The sequence below is a fragment of the Rhagoletis pomonella genome, unplaced genomic scaffold, assembly GCF_013731165.1.
Source record: "Rhagoletis pomonella isolate Grant_MI unplaced genomic scaffold, Rhpom_1.0 Rhpom_scaffold_00806, whole genome shotgun sequence".
NCBI lineage: Eukaryota > Metazoa > Arthropoda > Insecta > Diptera > Tephritidae > Rhagoletis > Rhagoletis pomonella.
Genome location: NW_023459360.1, coordinates 3,582 through 23,962, shown reverse-complemented (window position 1 = coordinate 23,962; position 20,381 = coordinate 3,582). Strand labels below are relative to the sequence as shown.

Sequence of the window (20,381 nt, the reverse complement as noted above, 5' to 3'; positions counted from 1 at the left end):
ATTATTATATCGATAAAAATATCGAGTTTTATATCGATAACAATATCGATCTTCATTTTTATCTTTATTTTTGCATATTCCTCTTCACCTTTACCTTAAAGTGTTTAAATTTACTTTGATCTGCGTTTTTGCCTGTACCTCTAGGCATCCTTGTTTTTGTTTTTATTCTCAAACCGCTAAACCGCTGAGAACTATTTCCATGTGCATTATTCCCCTTGAATTTGACAATTTACTCCCAACCAACCAACTGCCGCTAAAGAAGTTTCACTTCATAAATTCAAGACATGTTCTTACCCTTTCAGTTACCCTAATTCTTATTTATCCATCATTGTCTCCATTTTCGTCTTTATCTTCACTTTTGCCTTCTTTTTTTTTGACTTCATCGTTATCATTTATTTCTTCATCATCATATTTATCATTATTTCAAAGCTTAATTTCGAATGTGAAGTGAAACAACATGCGAAGCATGTCAAATTGAACATGTTGCAGCAACATCTATACACAAATCGGAAATGTTTAAACGACGGTTTAGGCCGTAATTTTCAACCAATTGTGAAACCATAAAAACTCTGCTCATCTACGGAAAAATGCCTTTCCAACGGTGTTCTTGGTTTTGAAATCGCTCCGGTAGAATCGCCAAACGAACGGAGACAAAATTTATGTTAGCGTATTAATATATAGATATATTATTTAGCAGCAGCCACAGTACGCTCTAATGTTTCCATATTGATCACTCGCACAGCTACACTCGTCGGGTCAACTCGGACATACACATTCCATCGTATTGAAAACGCCGCCGCTAACCTCTTTTGCGTTTTCATTAATATTGCAGAGTGCATTAATTCGCGGTTGCCTTTCGTTAAACATTCGTAAACAAATAATTTTCCATCAATATTAGTTGCGTTCCTTATCTCCCAGAAATAGTCAGAAAAAGTCCGAAGTAGTCAGATTTAGTCCAAAAAGCGTTCCTTAACTCGAAAATGACAGCAAAAATGAGAGAGCAACACTCAGTGAGAGTGACTCTCTTCAGTCCGAAGTAGTCAAATTTAGTCAGAAGAATTTTTTTTGGCAAAATCCTGAAAAGTGTCAAACTCAACTGAATTTAAATTAACGGAAATTAAAGAATATACAAAAAGTGAGAACAATCTAAAAAGTAAAAAAAAGTTAATTGAAATTGGAAGGAGGCTAAAAATAATTGATATAGTAAGTGTTTATTGTGCTTGTGCTTGTGTGAATGTGTTTTGTACATACATTTCCATTCTTATTTGACGTTAGTTTTGTTGTTGCCATTCTTTGGTTTGATTTTTGGCGTTCCTTTACTTTTCCTGTTATTCTCTTTTAGTGAGCGCATTTTGCTTACGCTCTGGCATTTTGACACTTTTCAGATTAGTCCAAAAAGATAAGGAATGAACCTATTGTACCCAATATCGCGAAGCATAAGAGACCTTTTGTGCTCTTTGCTGAACTTAGCCAGTGATTTGAACAGCATAGATCGATGCTCAGCCGAGTCAAGTTTAACAATTATAGGAGCATGGATGTTGTCCAATCCTTCTTATTCGTATGGAGTTTTGCTTTGCTTTAAACACGCAAATTCTTGTATTCAAAGATTTGCGAAATACTTGAAGAAAATGGCTACACATAAAAAGTTTTTTCTCTCCTGCAAAATTAAAAAAGGACTTAGCAGCTTTGCACTCTAAGCTAGCGATATGTATTATGCAAGAAAGATTTTCAGAAAAAGCGCTCCGTGTTTTCAGATTGGCTCTTGCACTCTAATAATGCAGAATTTTTAGTTGTCAAAATGTTGATGCTTCTTGAATTTCAATTAAATAAATAACTTAAAAATACAAGGCAAATAATGCGGAACAGTGTGCCAAACACCGTCGAAGCTGGGTAGAGAGTATTATTGTCCACTTTCATAGTCCTTGAAAGCATCTTCCGAGGGCTCTACAATTTCAGCACACATACTTCAGCAAGAGCCAATTTACACGATGACTTTTAACCCTGGGTGGAAAGTTATGCGTGTCGAGCTTGTAGGCAAGAAGTGTAGCGAAGTCAGCGGGGTAGGCAAGCACGCACGGTGAGCGAAATCGAGGGTTTTTTTTGGCGTTTCGCTTTTATCGAGTTCACTTTTTCGTATTATTGCTTTGAGTTCGCGATTCGCTTCGCTTTAAAAATGAGGACGAAAGAGTTGACCAAAGAAGATTTTACACCTAAATGTCAAAAACACGCAAGAAACGGCGCAAAGAGAAAGTCATCGTGTAAATGCACGAGGATTTTCGAAGACTTTTTTAAAAGAGAACGTGCCAAAATCGCAGGGTGAAACGTCGTCGTGTAAATTGGCTCTAAATCTCGGTACTCAGCTCCGACGAAGACATGACTATCGCGAAGACCTTTTTGCATTCGTTTGTTTATATATTTAAGTTATTTTTGCAGATGAAAAAAATAGAAAACTAGCGATTTATTTCATTTGTTCCACCAAATCCTCGATCACACTTACAGATTTTTAATAATGCGAGCACCAACTCTCTTTATGATTAGCCTTTAAAAATCGATTTTCAATATATTGATATATATCGGAAGAAGGCATTCATATGCGGACAGAAAATTTATAGCCAAGAATCCAAAATATATCCCTTTTAAAAGTTATACCCGACAAGTAAACAAAATTACTGTTATTTATTTGAAATTGTTTCTGAAAATAAATACGCCAATATGCCTCATTTCCAATGGTTCAAAAGAATAAAATATCGAAAACGAGATCTAAAATCTTAGTACATGCTAGAGCTGTGTAAGTGTGAAATCATTTTCAATTTTAAATTAACAATTTTTTCTATTCAGTTTTTATTACTTATTCCTCGCTTAAGATTGAGGTTTATATTTTTTAAATTTTCCATTCACTCAAGGCAGTTATGAATTCACACATCAAAATATTCATAGCAAGATTGAAAAAACCAATGCCAAATCAAAAAAGGTTTAACACTGAATGAGTATTGAAAAGGCTAGAATCTTTTATATGTGTGCATTCTTTAATTCAGTACCAATCGTTAGTTCAAAGACACCCTAGTAAACAACTTTTTGATTAAATGGCAGATTTTTGACAATTGCTCAATTATAAAAATTCGGTTAAAAGCGATTTGAAAGATTCGTTGGGTATAATTAGAGCCAATAATATATTTCCTACTAGTTTTAAAACATTTTGGTTATGTTAAAAACGCCTAAAGGAGTATTAGATGTTATTTTACGTTTGAAAATTTTAAGACTTTAACTCATTACGACACTTAACACCTCTTGTGAATCCTCCATATGTGCTTGACCATTAAACTATATCGTTGTTTATTTGGGTAAAATTAAAATATATTTCACTGTTCAATATTGGAGTTGGTGTGAAGTATGCAAATGAGAACAACAATTATCAACTTATTGAGCATTAGCCTCATTTATTTAAAAAACAAAAGTCATTTTGCTTGGTAAAATTTCGATTCTAAGAATAAAATGTTTTTAAACAAACGAAAAATTAATAATAAAATTTGAAGAATTTTAGGTACTGCGTATGGTAGCATGAAATTTTACAAAATGCTTAATTGTGAGGTGATTTTTTGTATCATGGAAACACATAGCAACTGATTTCACACTTATGCTGGATTTCCACTAGGCATTAAATGGCAAAAATGACAAATGACAAAGTCGGGCATTACAAAATAATCGTGTCATTACATTAAAAAAATTGTCATTAAGCTCATTTCCACATGGCATTTTTTTAAATGGCGTTAATTTTTCGTCATTTCAATGCCTAGTGGAAATTCGGCATTACAGTGGGATAAACTTAAAACTTCTAATATAAATTAGTTAAATTTAGTTAAGTTTTTTTATCAATTTTAAGTTTTCTTTGGAATAATTTTCATGAACTAATCTATTAAGAGACGTTTTTAGAAAATTTCTGTACATCCGATATCTATTAAAATTTTGACATCCTCACTTTTTGGAAAAAGAAGTTCAAGATACAAGTTTATGTGCAAAAAAATAAATTAAACAATAAAAGTCTCCTAATATTTATGGAACATATAATAGAAAAATTTTTATTTCATTACCCAGACTTTATGAATAGCCCACTCTATAAATAATAGTAGAAATTCCGAATTAGTAAGTTCAGTCAAGACGTCATTCCAAAGTTTTGAATAAAATTACTTTTCTCTTTTGTGAAAATTTGAGACTATCTTATGCGAGTATTGTCGTGAAAGTGTTAGTCTATGAATGATTAAAAATTAACGAATAAATGGTTAATCGCGATTATTGATTAAAATTAATTAAGCGATCGCTGTGGTGTAGTGGTTAGAAATGCGCACTACCATTCCGCAGGGTCAGGGTTCGAGCCCAGTTCCGGCCAACATAAAAAAAGAAAATGTTTTTTGTAATAGTGGTCGGCCCCCGGCAAGAGTCGGTGTAAAACTGTAGGTCCTTCCCCTTTGTGCGACAACATCAAGGCGCATGCCACAATCGGAGGAGTAGCTCGGCCAAACACTAACATATGTCGATGGTCCTCTGCAATAACGGCACAATTCAAAATTTCAGGTTTAGAAAAAGACATAATTTTAAAGCGTACAGTATGACTGCAAATAATCCGGAATAATTACTTTCCAAGACATATTATTGCTAAATTACGAAACAAAAAATCTTTAATTGGCTCTACTGAAATATATGAAATTTTGAGTTGTGTCGATATTGCAGACGCCCATCGATATGTAAGCGCCTTTCTATTATTATTAGTAATCATCAATACAATTTCAAATTATATAAACCCAGTCACAGCCCTTCTTTGTATTCGACGCTTGCAGAAATCACATAATACATAAAATAAATAAAAGCTGTTTTGATTAATATTACATAAACTGGAAACTGTTAAAAATAAGTGCGCTTATGTACAGAAATTTTAGAACCTATTTAGTTCCTAAAATGTTTGCAACACATAACAATAAAAATGCACATCAAATTGCTGTGAATGATGAAGGAAATCGATTCAAACATGCCTGTTTAACTGGCCGTGCGTGCACAAACCAAGCACATGTTAAGGGGCTATTCACATATATGTAATACTCCTATATTGGCAGTAAGAGCTAGTACCGTCCGAAAACACTACAGTACAGATATATCAATAAACACGTACGAAAGAAAACCCTGCAAAAAATGGGGCTAATCCGGGATGAATCCGGGAGCAATCGCAAAGGAGCATGCGACTAATACAACTTTTGATCTCTTTATGGAATGAACTGATCGCTTTTGTTCGAGCATGTCCTATGAAGAGACTAATTGTTCACCTTTATACCCGAACGGGTATGAAAAGCGACTAGTCAATTTTAAAAAATAAAAATAAAAATTTGCACCAGCTGAGATTCGAACCCATGTGCTCAGTTTTGTTAGGCGAATACTCTCTCCGTGTGCCAACACCGCACATGAAATTTCATTGACTAAGTACGTACCCTGCAAAAAATGGGACTAATCCGGGATGACTCCGGGAGCAATCGCAAAGGAGCATGCGACTAATACCACTTTTGATCTCTTTATATGGAATGAACTGATCGCTTTTGTTCGGGCATGTCCTATGAAGAGACTAATTGTTCACATTTATACCCGAAGGGTATAAAAAGCGCCTAGTCACTTTTAAAAAATAAAAATAAAAATTTTCGCCAGCTGAGATTCGAACCGGGGTGCTCAGTTTTATTAGGCGAATACTCTCTCTGTGTGCCAACGCCGCACATGAAATTTCATTGACTAAGAGCGTACATATCATTAAATCGTTAATAGTACCCGTTAGAGATGTGTTGGGGACTAATTGATATCCAATTATACCCACAAGGGATGAGTCGAGACTAATTGACCTCCATTAGTACCCGTATGAGACTAGTTGGGACTAATTAATGCCCAATTGTACCCGATTGAGAGTAATCTCGGAATACTCTCTTTAGAGATTAGTCGCACAATTTTTTGCAGGGTGTCTCGCTTAGATTTCGGAGTGCTAACACATTGAGAAGTTAGCTTACTGCCAATATAGAAATATTACATATATGGCTATTCAAGTATTATGTAACCACCAGTGGGAAGCGGGGGTCTTGGTTTGCTTATTTTTAATGCCAAGGGGCAACATTTCTTCAAATAATTAAAACATTAATTACACACGCACAAATTTTGCCTGCAATTTCGATCACAATTGAACACTGCACTTCAATCTCGTTTCGAATTTTTGAAAGCGTTTTTTAAGCTATTTAGTGGTTTAACACTTCTTGGGGGCACTTGGTATTGGAAAAAAATATGCGCAGTTCGATCCCTAACTACATTTTTTTGTAAAGAACGTCCGTTTGCTTGAAATTTTTAAAATTACAATTATTATTTTTTTTTTTACATCTGTCATTTGCTACAAATGAAGAAAAGTCCAAGAGTTGCCAAGTATAAATATCTTTACATCTATTTATTAAAATAATAATTTATTTAATTAACACTTTATTAAAACACAAATTTGAAGTGCAAATACATTTGTAAAACTGTTTATCACAAAACGTTAATAATTGTTTGCAAGCATACTATAGTTTTCATGCATTGATGCATGATTTTGAGAACAAATAATCGAATATATGTACATACATATGTATAGCATGTACTTACGGCGGCCGCCGTAGCAGAGTGATTACTTGTGCGTATTTCCACTCCATAGAACCATGGTTAAATCCCTGGTCAGATCACAATCAAAAATAGCAGTCGTCCTTCGACACACAATGGCAAACCTTCGAGTATATTTCTGCCTTGAAAACTCTTCTTATAAAATCATTTGGCCTTCGGAGTCAGCCTTAAATATGTACATAGGTGTCTCCAATTGCGCCACAACAACAAACTCATGCCTCAAGTTTGAGGAGAAGCTCGGCCAAAAACTTAGAAAAATATTTTAGCACCAAATATTTATTTGTTTACTTCTTTTAAGGGAGATGGCAATCTTCTGGTTTCACATTTTCAGTACAAAAATCTCAACCCTGATACAACAAATAGTATTAGTACTGAATGATAATGACAGATTGCATTCACATAAGCGTACAATCATACATGATTGAGTTTTTTTTTGCATTCACATTCTCTATGTGAATGGGTGTCAACCATTCCATAACACACTACATATTTTGTGTTTACAATTTGTAACAAATCTCAAGAGTGGTTGTTTAATTTTTTAAATCAAACAATCACATTTTTGAAATTAATAAAATAAGAATGCACACTCAATTGATTCAATCATTACACAGCACTCGTATGTATACATGAATGAAATATAAAAAGTCATTCGCAATATGTTAACACTAGCAAATGCCCGTTTGCTTAGCAGCGCCTAATAAGATCTTTTGCGTTGGACAATTCAAAAATAGCGTTTAAAAGCAAAAGCAGTCTATAAAGTAAACATTTTTAGTTTAAATTGAAACGACTAAAAAACGGAATCCTCCTCACACATATGCCAAGAATAGTAGCGCTGTGATTCCATATGGAATACTAATCCCTTTCGATGTAATGCGTTTTACCTATGGTCCTATTACCACCTCTGAGATCTCTGCCAAGCGTGCGCAATATTCTTCTATGGCCCTGCAACTTCGGCATTGGTCCGGTGTACCATGTAAGCCAATAAAAATCCTTATACGGAAACTCAAGAGCACGGATGAGCGTTTTCAATTATAGGAAGGCCAAGAATCCTCGCTGCCCCACAGGATGAAAAGTTTTCGCGCAAATTGGCTAAATGAGTCATGTGATCTCATGAATATCGTTCAAATGAAGCCATTGATATACCTACCGTGTTCCTTCTTGGACAGATGTGGTCGAATCTTTCCTTGTCAATTCGCCACTTTTATAATTCGTCTTAATATTTATGAATTGGTTTCTTTGAGTCTTACTGCTGTAATAACGACCGCCTCGAGAAACTTCGTCAATCGGAGGTAGATGCAAGATCACGCTTACACAGTGTTACGGTCTTTATATGCATACTTAATCGCATCCTTGATTTAGCCATCTGAAAAGTAAATTCGTCTAAGATAAACAAACCTCGTGGGGGTTTCTATATGTTTCGGGTGCAGCGTCATCCATTGGGTCCCTTTTCTGCAAAACCTTTGCTTGTCATGAAATGAATACGAATTATGAATTCCAATCAGATTTTATAAAAAATACGGATTTTTCATAATACAGGTAGTCACGCTGCGAATTTGAACGAAATCTGTTAATAAATACGACTTTTATAAGTAACTCTACCCCAGCGCCACCAGCGTGTTTTCTAGTAGCCTATAATAGGACCTTCGACAATTTGACTGGGCTCTATTGAGTGGTTTTTGAGTTTAGTCCGGAAAACGTAAATGGCCATCATTGTATGCATGGGCGTAGCCAGGTAGGGGCAGGGGGGTGCTCGAGCCCCCCTAACTTTCAAATTTTCCTTATATATATATAAAATAGTACCCTGAAATGCCATCTTAATAGGGTCGAATACCCAACCCCCCCCCCCCCCCCCCCCCCCCCCCCCCCCTTAAATTTCATTCTGGCTACGCTGATGATTGTATGTAATATTCCGAATCCTGAGTTTCGCCCGAAAAAAAATTCACGCGAAAATTTTGATTCCCCCCCCATAGTAAGACATGGAAACCAAAAGCGAAAAGTGAACCGGTTCAGGGAAGATGAAACTCTTGATAAGGTTGAATGTGTTTCGAATGACAAAAATCATTATGAAAGTAATAAACGTTTCGTATGTGTATTAACAAAATTGGTTCATAAATGCGGCTTTTATAAATAACTCAACTCCAGCACCACCTAGCGGGTCCGTTTTTCGCAAGTGCTTTTTTCATCATGCTTACGAAATCGGTTCATAAATACAACTTTTATAAATAAATCGCTTCCCGCGCCACCTAGCAGCTCCGTTTTTGGTAACCGTATTTTCCATTATGCTGAAACTATACCTTTTGAATTTGAAAGAAATCGGTTCAAAAATACGACTTTTATAAATAACTCGACTCCTGCGACTTGTTTGCCTCCTAAACGTGTTTGCCACCATGCTGGTAGCTTACTTTTGAATTTAAAAGAAATCGGTTCGTAAATACGATTTTTATAAATACCCTGCAGTGAAAAATTATCAATTGTTAAAACTAACCAACTTATAGTTAGCTTTTTGGCGAGATTTCGATTAATACCTCACTTTTAATTAGCTATGACAAAACCAACTTAAAGTGAATTGTAAAGTCGTGCAGGAGTCATGCAGACGCAATCGGGAGTTGGTTTTCTTTACAAGTTTCTATTAAATATCCTCATACAAAAATTACTTTCAATACACTTTTTTCTGAACTTCGCAGATTCTCTTTCATATTCAGGACAAATAAAAGGAAGATCGAAATTTTATACTATCATTTTGAAGTTATGTCTGACGGTTTTCGAATATGGGGCCACCCAGAGCAGAATATGTAAACAAATATGAAATGTAATAAAATAAAGTAAATAAATAAGTAAATAAAAAAGTAAAAAAACAAAAAAATATTTTGTTTTTCTTATTGATATTTTATGTCCAAAAGTAGTTAGTTACAAGTTAGTTGACATGTAATGCAGAGGTATCCAGGTCTGACTTTTTTGCGGCCATCGCCCCACAAAAGTAGTTAGCTTTTTTCGAACAAAATACACAGTTAATAGTTAGCACTAGTGTTCGCGTAAACAGACTAAAGTTAGGTATAAGCTAACGTCACTCCCTGCAGGGTAACTCGACCCCAGCGCCACCTACCGAGTTTTCTGGTAGCCTATAATAGGACCATATATGCAAGGTATAAACTCTGAAAATTTGACTAAAATCTATGCATTAGTTTTTGGAGTTAACTACGAACAAAGAAAACGGCCATTATTATATATATATATAGATACCTTATTATAACGTACATTTGTAACATATTCCCAATGATAAAGGATCCTTTCGTATAAAACTTGAATGCACGCTTTTGGTCTGATCGAACACGACAAAATGAAAAAATATAAATGAAGATACATATCTCGAGAAAAGTAAATGCTACGATTTCAATTCAAACGGATTATTAAACTATAAAAAAGGGCACCCTGCATTTTTTATACCCCTTTTTGTCGTACCTGCTACTACTTCTAGAGCAGCGTGGCCATATAGCAAAATTTTTGTTAACGTTTGTTTACTTACTTTTATCTACAAGAAAACCTTTCCAATCACCAACCACCAATTGCTGAAGCAGCAAGTTGTCCTTATATAACAACGGTGGGCAAACGCAACTCTTTGAGCCAAATGCGGCTCTTTGCTTAGCAAAGTGCGGCTCTTTTTACTTTCTCTTTGCTTATAACATTTTGGTTCTTTTTTACTTTTTAAAATACATACATATTTCTTTGCTGGACATTCTTTTCCATAGTATCGCTTTTTTATTTTATTCTTTTTATGTACACATACGCAAATTGGGATCGCAACTGGAGAATGAAAGTTGACTTTCTGACTTAATGTTCTTTGCCGATGTGATGGAACATTTTCAAAACTTGAATTTGTCTCTACAAGGAGAAAATGTGTTTGATTTGTTGCAAATTATTTAAAGTTTTGAAGCTAAACTACTATTTTTTATTCATCATCTCAAAAAAATAATATTTCATCATTTTCCAAGGCTAGGAAAAAATATTGCACCTGATTTAAAAGCAGATTTTGAAAATATTTGCCGCTTTAAAAGTATACAAACCGTCGATGTTTCTGCAAAACCGCCCATCGACCAGTTGCGAAACCGCCTTTGTGGCAAAAATGAGATTTGGTAACCCTGAACTCCAGGCATCGAGATTTACGCATAAAAGTCGTTAAATCGTTATTAAAACAACAGATTTGTAAAATAATAGCTAGAGCAAAATACCGCCTATCAAGGCAATGACTTCAAAGAATAAACCGTTTTTTTCGCTCTCCTGCAAAATTTGAGTGTCGTAAGATAGACGGTTTTGCAATTGGGCCAAGGGCGGTTTTACAAAAACATCGACGAAATGTACGTTTGCATACTTCATAAACTCCCCGTTATGTAACATAATTTAGGATGAATTTGCAATACTCCTTTTTAAGAAAAGCGAAGAAGAGTTGAAGTTTTTGGAATTAAAAGAAGATAGGCACTGGAAATGCAACATAAAGCTTTGCCATTGCTTGAATTCCGGCAACAAGTGCCAGATTTAACCCTTAAATAGGCGCATTTTCAAAATAAAAAAGGAAGTGTTTATTAAGAAAAATATTAAAGTACTCTATTGTCGTTAATTTAAAAAAAAGAAAAACATAATTTCGACTTCAAACTTAAAAAAAAATTAAAACTTACTTCCGCCAAAAAATGTTACGTTAGTAGGCGCATGGGTCAGCACTCAAGCGAGTAGCGACACATGTCACACACCGTCTTCAAAAGCGTCACAACTCAAAATTGGGCATTTTTGAAATTATGCGCTAAAAATGTACACAGAGCTTTTATTTACCTTTCAGCAAGAGCTGGAGCAAATTTTTATTATAATTTGTTTAAGAAACCTAAGGTAAAATCGCCCTTGCCCATATAATAAGCATGTGCTACAAAATAGTTTTTCGCATTTTCTGACGAACGTATTATTTTGAGTTGTGACTCTTTTGAAGACAGTGTGCGATATGTACACGACGATGTTCTAACCGTAACTAAATAAATAAAACAAAATGTATATTGTCATAAATATTAAAGCTTTTTATTATAGTTAACTTTAAGAAGGAAAAGCATAACTTTGACTTCAAACTTAGATACAAAAATAAAAACTAAAAAATGTTAAATGTCAATGAGTAGCGACAAATGTGCACACGCCGATGTTCTGGCCGTGACTTATTTACGTACCCCGCGGGGAATTAGGAAGCTAGACAGAGCGCGAGCACGCTCCAAGCACTCCAAGACATTTTTTTTTTTCAACTTGAAATGGCCTTGACCCCATGCGCCTAATTACAGGTTAAAATCAGAGATGCTCAAAAAACTATGTGAATCGATTTCGTTTTGTTGATGCGCAAAAATAACTTATCAAAATAATTTCGTTTCGTTTCAGAGCTAAATGAACGAAATAAAACTCAATCGTTAACGTTGAAACGAAATAAATCAACGAAAAGTTGTTGTTGTGTGCCATTAGTTGCGTTTTTTTAATCATTTCAAGTAAAATCCAGTAATAGTTTTTACGAATTTTCATGTTTTGGCGTTTTCGTACGCAAAAACTTCCAAAGTAGGGGAAATTGAGAGCGAAAAATGACAGTTGAAGCTGCAAATTTTTACTGGATTTTACTGGATAAATTTTTACTTGTAAGAATTTGCCAGTACGAAAAACAGCTGATCGCATGTTGCTGGATGAAATTTAAACTAATAAGGAAACTGTTTGTGGGTTTTTATTGTTGAGTTTCACAAAATAAACCTATTTAAATATAAAATATATTGTTTTATTAGGAATTTGCTGCGAATAAACAACAAATTTATCAGCTGTTCATGAAACTTGCAAATTATTACTGGAAAAGCGTTCACGTACTTTTTTGCAAATTTTTTCTATGAGAGCGAATTCTTAGAAATAAAGTTACTGGAGAGTTGCTGGCAAGTTACTGGATAATTTGTAAAAAAACACAACTATTGCCAGCTAAACCTAGCTATTAAAACCTAGCACCTAAATGCATGCTACAATTTCAGCATTAACGATTGAATTTCTTTTCGTTAAAAACCAAAATAGAATTATTTTAATAATTACCTAAACGATAAAAAAACTGAATTGTTTCAACAGAAGCGATTGCTTTTTTTTTTGGTAAACGCTAAAATTAACGTTACAATGCATCCTTGATTAAACTATCCGCTGTTGAAAACAACTGCGTGTCGTATATTTTCAATTTTTGTTAAAACGTCTAACTGTGTGTCTTTGTCATGATTCAATAATACACGGTTAGATAATTACTGACAGACCCGGTTTGACACTCCCTTACAAAAGGTTGGATTGACGAAGGACAGAGAAAGGGGAAGAATGCAATCCCTCGTTGCGAAAATGGTAGTAGAAAAGTATGCAAAGTAAGCAATTAGTAGTGAAATTCCTTTTGTAAATTCTAATGTATTTGCAGGAAATCTGGCATTTTAAACGAAATATTAACATATCTACGTGAATTACGTAATTTATGAGCCATTTAGCTGTATAAAAACTGCAAAAGGACTCAAAATTAAAATAAAACTACTATGGGATTTATGTAAACACCCAATTTACATAAAACCAATTTATGTTTTCGTCAGTCAAATGTGCTTCATATGCATATACAAATAAACTTATTGGACAAAAGCTTATACCTCTATTTTACAGCACCGCCACACTTTTTCCAAGTAAATTTGAAAAGAAGCAACACGGTGCGAGAGAGACAACTGTCAGTTTATCGAACCTTGCATTATTTAATCATGCGTCTTTGTACTGTACAATGAAATTCGTACAGTCAAAATACCGTTGACAATTAGTTGCATTCGCGTATCTGATAATTATTGAGGGTTATAAAAACTATCAGCTTTTTGTGTTCGCGTACGCAAAAAACTTGCAAAGTAGGGGAAATTTAGAGACCAAAATTACATTTAATTTTGACAGAAAGCTGTTACTTTCTGCTGGAAAAATTTTTGCCAACTAGAAAACAGCTGGTTGGAATTTACGCAAATCCCTAAATCGAATTTGATGGTTTGGAAGTTAAAATAGTAAAATGCAACTAACTAAACTTGCACGAAATAACTAATTACAGTATATTTTGCTTAGCTGCACATCCTTCTTTGCACGAAAAACTTGTGCACGTAACCGAAAAAGGCACTTAAGCGAATTTTCTTTACTCTTCAATGAGGAAGGTATCCGAATCCCTATGAAACCAAAAATTGGCGGAGCACTTACCATGTAGAAATTACTGCAAGCGAAATTTTTACCGATTGCTATCTCATTATTTATATAACTTCATAAATTGATAGCCATTTTCGTTTTTCTGCGAGATGAGCAAAAAAGGGCCAGTGCAGGTAAACGTAATACTTTCATTGATAATTGATACTAGTCGCACAACTTTTAAGGCAGGTATCGCCAATGTGCAGGTATGTTGAATGCAACTATCGGAGCAGTTTCCTTATAAATTTAAAAAATAATGCGTCTGATGCGCATTTTGGGGTAAGTATCTTAAATCTGCACTTAAGCATAGAGGCAGCAAAGCAAAATATACTGTATTCGTTTAGTCAGTCAACTGTGTCAGAATAAGACTTCGGGATTTGTTTTCTTACTTTTGAATGTAAAAGAAAATTTCTATCAGCCGTTCGTCTAACTTGCAAGTTTCTGCAAATTTTCTGTTCCCATACTATTTTGGATATTTTTCTCTTGTGATAGAACAGATGACTTATCGCCGGAATTTGCTGTTGGACATTTTTTACCGGAGATTTAAACGAACGTACCTATTGACTAACCAACATTTAACAGAACTGTTACGAACCGCTTTAACTGACGTAAAACCAGATTTTGAAAATTTGGCCAAAGAGATCTTTTGAATTTTCTGTAATAATGTACGATAGATCGTACTTTAGAAAAATTAATTTTTTTCATTTCTAATAATAATTTTATTTAAAAATAAAATTTTAGTTTTTGTTGTTTTTTTTTTGTGGCTCTTTGTAGCATTTAGAATTTACATGTGGCTTTTTCGGCCTCGGCCTTGCCCACCCCTGTTATATAAAAACCAACGTAGAGTGAGTGATCTGTACCTGATCATTCAGATGATTCAGTGCACACGGCACACAAAAGATTATGTCGTCACCTGAGTGGAAGATCGACCTTGGCAGCCAGCGCGAAAACGCCCTATCTCAGAAAACTTTTCAAGAACGCCCTACCTCAGAATTTTTTTGAAGAACGCCATATTTCATAATTTCATTGAAAAACATCCTACAAACCCTGGTTAAATTCGCCAGTTGCTACTGCTACTAGTCATGGTTCTAATTTCTGTAGAAACGAACCAGTTCACCACTTGTGCGTTTCCGTACAGGATACGCATTTGGTAAAGTTCAACCTTCCATATTCTTCGGCGTGATTACCAAACGCTATCAGTTAGAGCTGGAAATCTATCGATGGCACTATCGTTAGTATCGATGGTTTTTGACTATCGAAAACATCTATGGTTTTGTAAGCACGATCGATAGTTTTCACTCATACTTGCATACATACATGCAGATGCTGCTTGAAGCCAAGAATCGTTGATTAAATTTTGTTCCTTAAAAAAAATATCGACATATTTTTAGAATTCTGATCTCATTTTCACTAATTGTTATGTTTTTATTTTTTACCTTTTTAATCAAAACTATCAATAGTGTCGACATTTTCGATCCTATCGATGGTTGTGAGTATCGACTATAAAAACTATCGATGGCCACGACCATCGATATTTTTCCAGCTCTACTATTTATGAGTGCCATTGATCTTAAAGAAAAGTTTTCATAAAACATTGCAAAATAAAATCGTGGCTGATTTCAAATACGGTTGCCAGACGTACTGGTTTAATCAGTACAGTACTGATTTTTCAACTTTCGTACTGATTTTATTCATTCCTTCAATCAGTACGCTAATGTCCTGATTTTTTTAAATTTTATTAAATTTGATTTGTACTGATTTTTCAATTCTGAGCAATCAAATTTGTAATAGAGCTCTTCCCACCGAGCTTGGTACACGGTAACTCGGTGATCGGTAATTTTTGCCCATGTATTTTGCTTGTGTAATATTATTTTACACAAAAAAATACTTTACGATTTGCTTAAGTTTTTTACATAACGTTGGAACTTTCTCAAAATTTACTGTAAAAAGTAAGAAGAAAATAATTTAATTAAAGTTTACATGTTTTAGGTAATGTTTGATATGCGCAAGAAATTAATACAAAAGAGCAATCGTTTTATGGGCATATTGCGGGTCATTATCTACCAGAGGACTGACATTTTTTGTCGAGTGTTGTTAGTTATCTCGAAAATAACTTTCAGTTTAAAAACAACAAATTTGAATAATTGAATGGCTTTGCCTACAACTTACAATTCGTTTTTCTCAATTTACTGATTCAATTTAGATACTCTTTTTGGAGAATTCTTAGTCTTTCAAAGTTTTTGCGCAGTTGAAAAAATAATTTAAGCCATGAGGAAATACGGATGCAGTCCTAGAGGTCTATTTCCACAGTTTGAATAAATATGTAATTTTGTTTTTTCCATATCACGTTTAAACGAAGCACCTGAGAGGAACTAATTTAAATAGAAAGTTTACTTCCTGGCGAAAAGAGAGAAACCGACTTCTAATTAAAATTTTAGAAAGTGAACTTCAAATTAAAAGTAATATTAAAATATGTATAATGTTTAGAGTTCTTTGACTATTTAAACACTGAAAGTAGAAATGATCTCATTATTGCTATTAAAAATATATATGTATATAACATAATTTATTGGCTCCTGCAATATTATAAAGGTATCTCGTACTACATGTTAATTTGTATACTCATTTTAAAATGAATACCATTTTTATTTTTTATGAACAACATTTTATTTATAAACGGGTAAGACTTCCTCAAGTGGGCCCTGAATTTACCAAGATTAATATTTTTCAATGATATTCAGGCAGCGCCGAGTTTTTTAGTCGAAAAACACACTGTGTAAATTTTGTTGCAAAATTCCAAATTGTTTTTTTATAAACAACTAGATCGCCCTCACCCGCTTCGCTGAGTGTATGAAATTTTTGCGTGCTATATTGAGTAAAATTTATTTCAAGAAAACTCAATTCAAAAACAGGAGGTTTAAAATTTGTTTACCCATCTTCACAATATTTTCAAACTAAAACTTGCCTAAACTTCTCACTTATCATACTTTTTCAACTCAATTGAGATTTTAAACAGATGGAAACCCTTTACACGTAGTTTTAAAATTAAGCCCTTTTAAAATCATTTTGATTGATTCCCATGTTGTAATAATTCATTTAAATTATTGAGTTGTTTGAATTTAACCTTTTAAAACCTCTTTCGTCTAACACTCATATTGTGATACATATTCAAAACCATTTCGATTCATACCAATCTGTACCAATATATATTTTGAAAGCCGTTTTTTTTTGTGTTCGCAAAGCTCGAGAACGGCCGAACCGATTTTTATTTTAATTTCCGACACCTGATTCAGACGTCCCAAGGATTATTATAGGCTAAAAAAATGTTCGATATATAGAGGGGGCGTGGAACCTCCCATAAAAACCGACTTTTTCATACCGAATATCTCTGGAAATGTTCATGGTAGAGTACTGGAAATTGGTGTGGAGATACATATATGAAATCAATCTTATACTGATGGAGAAAACGGGCTATATGTAGGTGTGTTTGTGAGTGAAATTCTCGGACGGATTTTAACGAAGTTTTTTGAGTGTTTTTGAGTAACTCTCTGGATAGTGTAAATTCACAAATTCACCCGCCAGTAGGCACTGCAGTTAAGTTATTACTGAAAATCTTATTGATGATCCACTTTGGCTAATATTCAAAATATGTATTGGTAACGGTAAAGGCAATACTATTTCAAAAAAGAGCTGCCACGTGGCGCTGGAGTGATTTCGAATAATCGCCAAGTTAGAAAAGGTGCCGTGAATGTCAGAATAAATGAACCTGTTGCACCATTGAGTATATCGAATTTTTATATGTTACGATTGGCCCAATGTGTGTGATTTTAGGTAGTATTGTTATGCCTTAAAGCTTCATTCGGAGACACCAGGGTTGAGTTGTGCAGGGGTAAAACTCAAATCACCACCGATAAATCAACCGCCAAAACCATCGCACGCCTTTTACTGTAATAAATTCAATTTAAAAAAATTTATTTTCACTTAAATTGCTTTCGTGAAACTTACCTTTGAGGTATTTCGTCTGAAATAAGTCCATGTATATTGGATTTCTGTAGAACAATTATACGCATCCATTTTGAAATTGCCACCAACTATACGATAAAGTTACTTGGACAGATTTACTATAGAACCGGAGCATTGTTGCCGCCAGGGAGTGAAAAGGAAATGTTCTTCAAATTTATTTCGTTGTGAGATTAACCGTTCTATGAAATGTTACACAATCATCACGGACATAAAGCTTTCGTTCGCTTTTGGGCAGGACGAATTTCGCCGGGTCTGCTAGTATTATAATATTTCATTTAAACTAATTAAGTTGAATTTTTAAAATGTGGCAACCCTTGTGAAAGACTTCAATATTATTGAAAACTTTAAAACTAAAGGTTACTTAACAATATTTTGTTTGACAACCATATTTTAATTCTTCAGATGGCTCGCGTATAATTAATTTTAATTTTACTTTTCAAACAGGTGGCAAGCCTTTTCAAAATATATTAAACTACAGCTTGTTTAAGCCTCTTGACATCCATTTTTTTAATATAATTTTCAAATAAATAAATCCCTTAATTGAAGTTCAATTAGGTTTTTTTTTAAAAGGTGGCAGCCATCATCCATGTGAGTAGAGAATAATTTTATATATCTCCATACCAAGTTCCAGTAATCTACCAAAAATATTTCCTGAGAAATGCAGTATGAAAAATTCCGTTTGTATGGGAGGGGCCACGCCCTCTTGCCTAATCGAGATTAAATGTATCCTATATTTTAAGTTGGGCTAAATAACAGCAGTGTACAAAATTTCATGATGATCGGTTAAATAGTTAAAGCGTGAAAGCGTAGCAAACAAACGAACTCACTTTCGGATTTAAAATATTAGTAAGGATTGAAAACTTTTGCAGTGTTTTGGAAATTTTTATTTTTCTTTGAAAGTAAGTGTCCGAATGAAGAAATTTTTTTGGGTGCAGATTTAAAAAACATTAAACTATACAATGAAATTATTTGCGTTACAAAATTTTGTTTTGCTTTTCTTGGTAATAATAGTATAATATTGGTAAATTCGGGGCCCACTTGAGGAAGCCTTACCCATACCAAGATATTATTAAAAAAAAGTACTCTGGCGTTTCAAAGTATTATCTGCTACTTACATTCATAATTCTTCTTGGAATAAAAGTGTACTGAAAAGTACTGATTTTTATAGCATGAAAAAGTCTAATGTACTGATTTCGCGCCAAAAAAAACTGGCAACCCCAATTTCAAAGCTTACATTTATATACTTGTATTATATTTCTTTCCCAATTATTCTTTATTATATTATTATATCAGTATAATTTCCTAAGTTTTATAAAAGAGTATTACAAAAAAATGCAATTTCCTAAATATATATATATATATATAGTTTCACTTCGTTTTTTTTCGATAATTTCATGGTATGCACAATCAGCAAAATAGCGAAGGTAATGGATACCAAGAACGAGGATAACCTACCATTTATTATTGATATGGAGCATGAGCTGGCCGTATACATTTATAACAATATAAAAACTGATGATGCAGTGAATAAATTTAGCTACAAAGGGGTGGAAGATGGCAGGGCACGGAACACCGTACGAAAAGTGCTAATGCGAAAAGCTGATTACATATGTCCGCGATCGAGTCTAGAAACTCAAGGAGCTCTAGACAAGAAGTGTGTAATGTACGCAAAACCAATGGACAAGAGCAGATGTGTGAGTACATTTATGTTATCCGACAAAGAACTTGGCTATAATAAATAACACTATAGCAGAGCTGTATAATGATGGAATCAATTGAGTGTGCATTTACATTTTATTCGTTTCAAAAATTTCGTTTTAAAAATTTAACAAGCACTCTTGAGATTGGTTACAAATTGCAAACACAAAATATGTAGTGTGTTATTCACATAGACAATGTGAATGGAAAAAAACTCAAGCATGTATGATTGTACATTTATGTGAGTGCAATATATCCCCAACAAGCAAAAAAACTTAAATAAAGTTTTTTTTTAAGTTTACAATTATAAACATTAAGCTTACAAAACGTTGATTTTTGAAGTGAAACTTCTTTAGCGGCGGTTGGTTGGTAGGGAGTAAATTGGCAAATTCAAAGGAAATTGCGCACGGAAATGGTGCAACGCAAATGATGCAACGGAAATGGTTGGGGCTGAAACAAGTGGTATTAATTTAACAAAAATTTGCTAATAAAAGGTTAAAGAATAACACTTAGAAATACCAATACAATAATGAAAGTAAAGGTGAGTACGTACATAGATAAAGGAAAGGATAAAGGCAAAGGTAGAAATAAAAACAAAAACAAAGATGCGTAAAGATAAAGGCAAAAATGAAGACCAAGGTTAATTTAAACACTTTACTTATATATGTATATTAGGGCAAAGGTGAAGGGGAATATGTAGATGAAGAAAATTATAAAACATAAAAGTAAAGACAAAGGAGGAGAATGAGGATACCGATGAAAGT

The 20,381-nt window shown here is 33.9% G+C and overlaps 1 protein-coding gene across 1 annotated transcript in view; it reads left to right on the top strand.

Annotated features, from left to right (window-relative positions):
* LOC118751565 overlaps positions 1 to 19,674 on the top strand; it is a gene marked incomplete at its 5' end in the record, with an annotated part of 56,011 nt that extends 36,337 nt beyond the window's left edge. Inside the window, 1 exon segment of the mRNA XM_036486383.1 lies at positions 19,331 to 19,674. Coding sequence (XP_036342276.1) covers positions 19,331 to 19,661 — 331 coding nt within the window.
* Between the last annotated feature and the right edge of the window lie 707 nt (positions 19,675 to 20,381).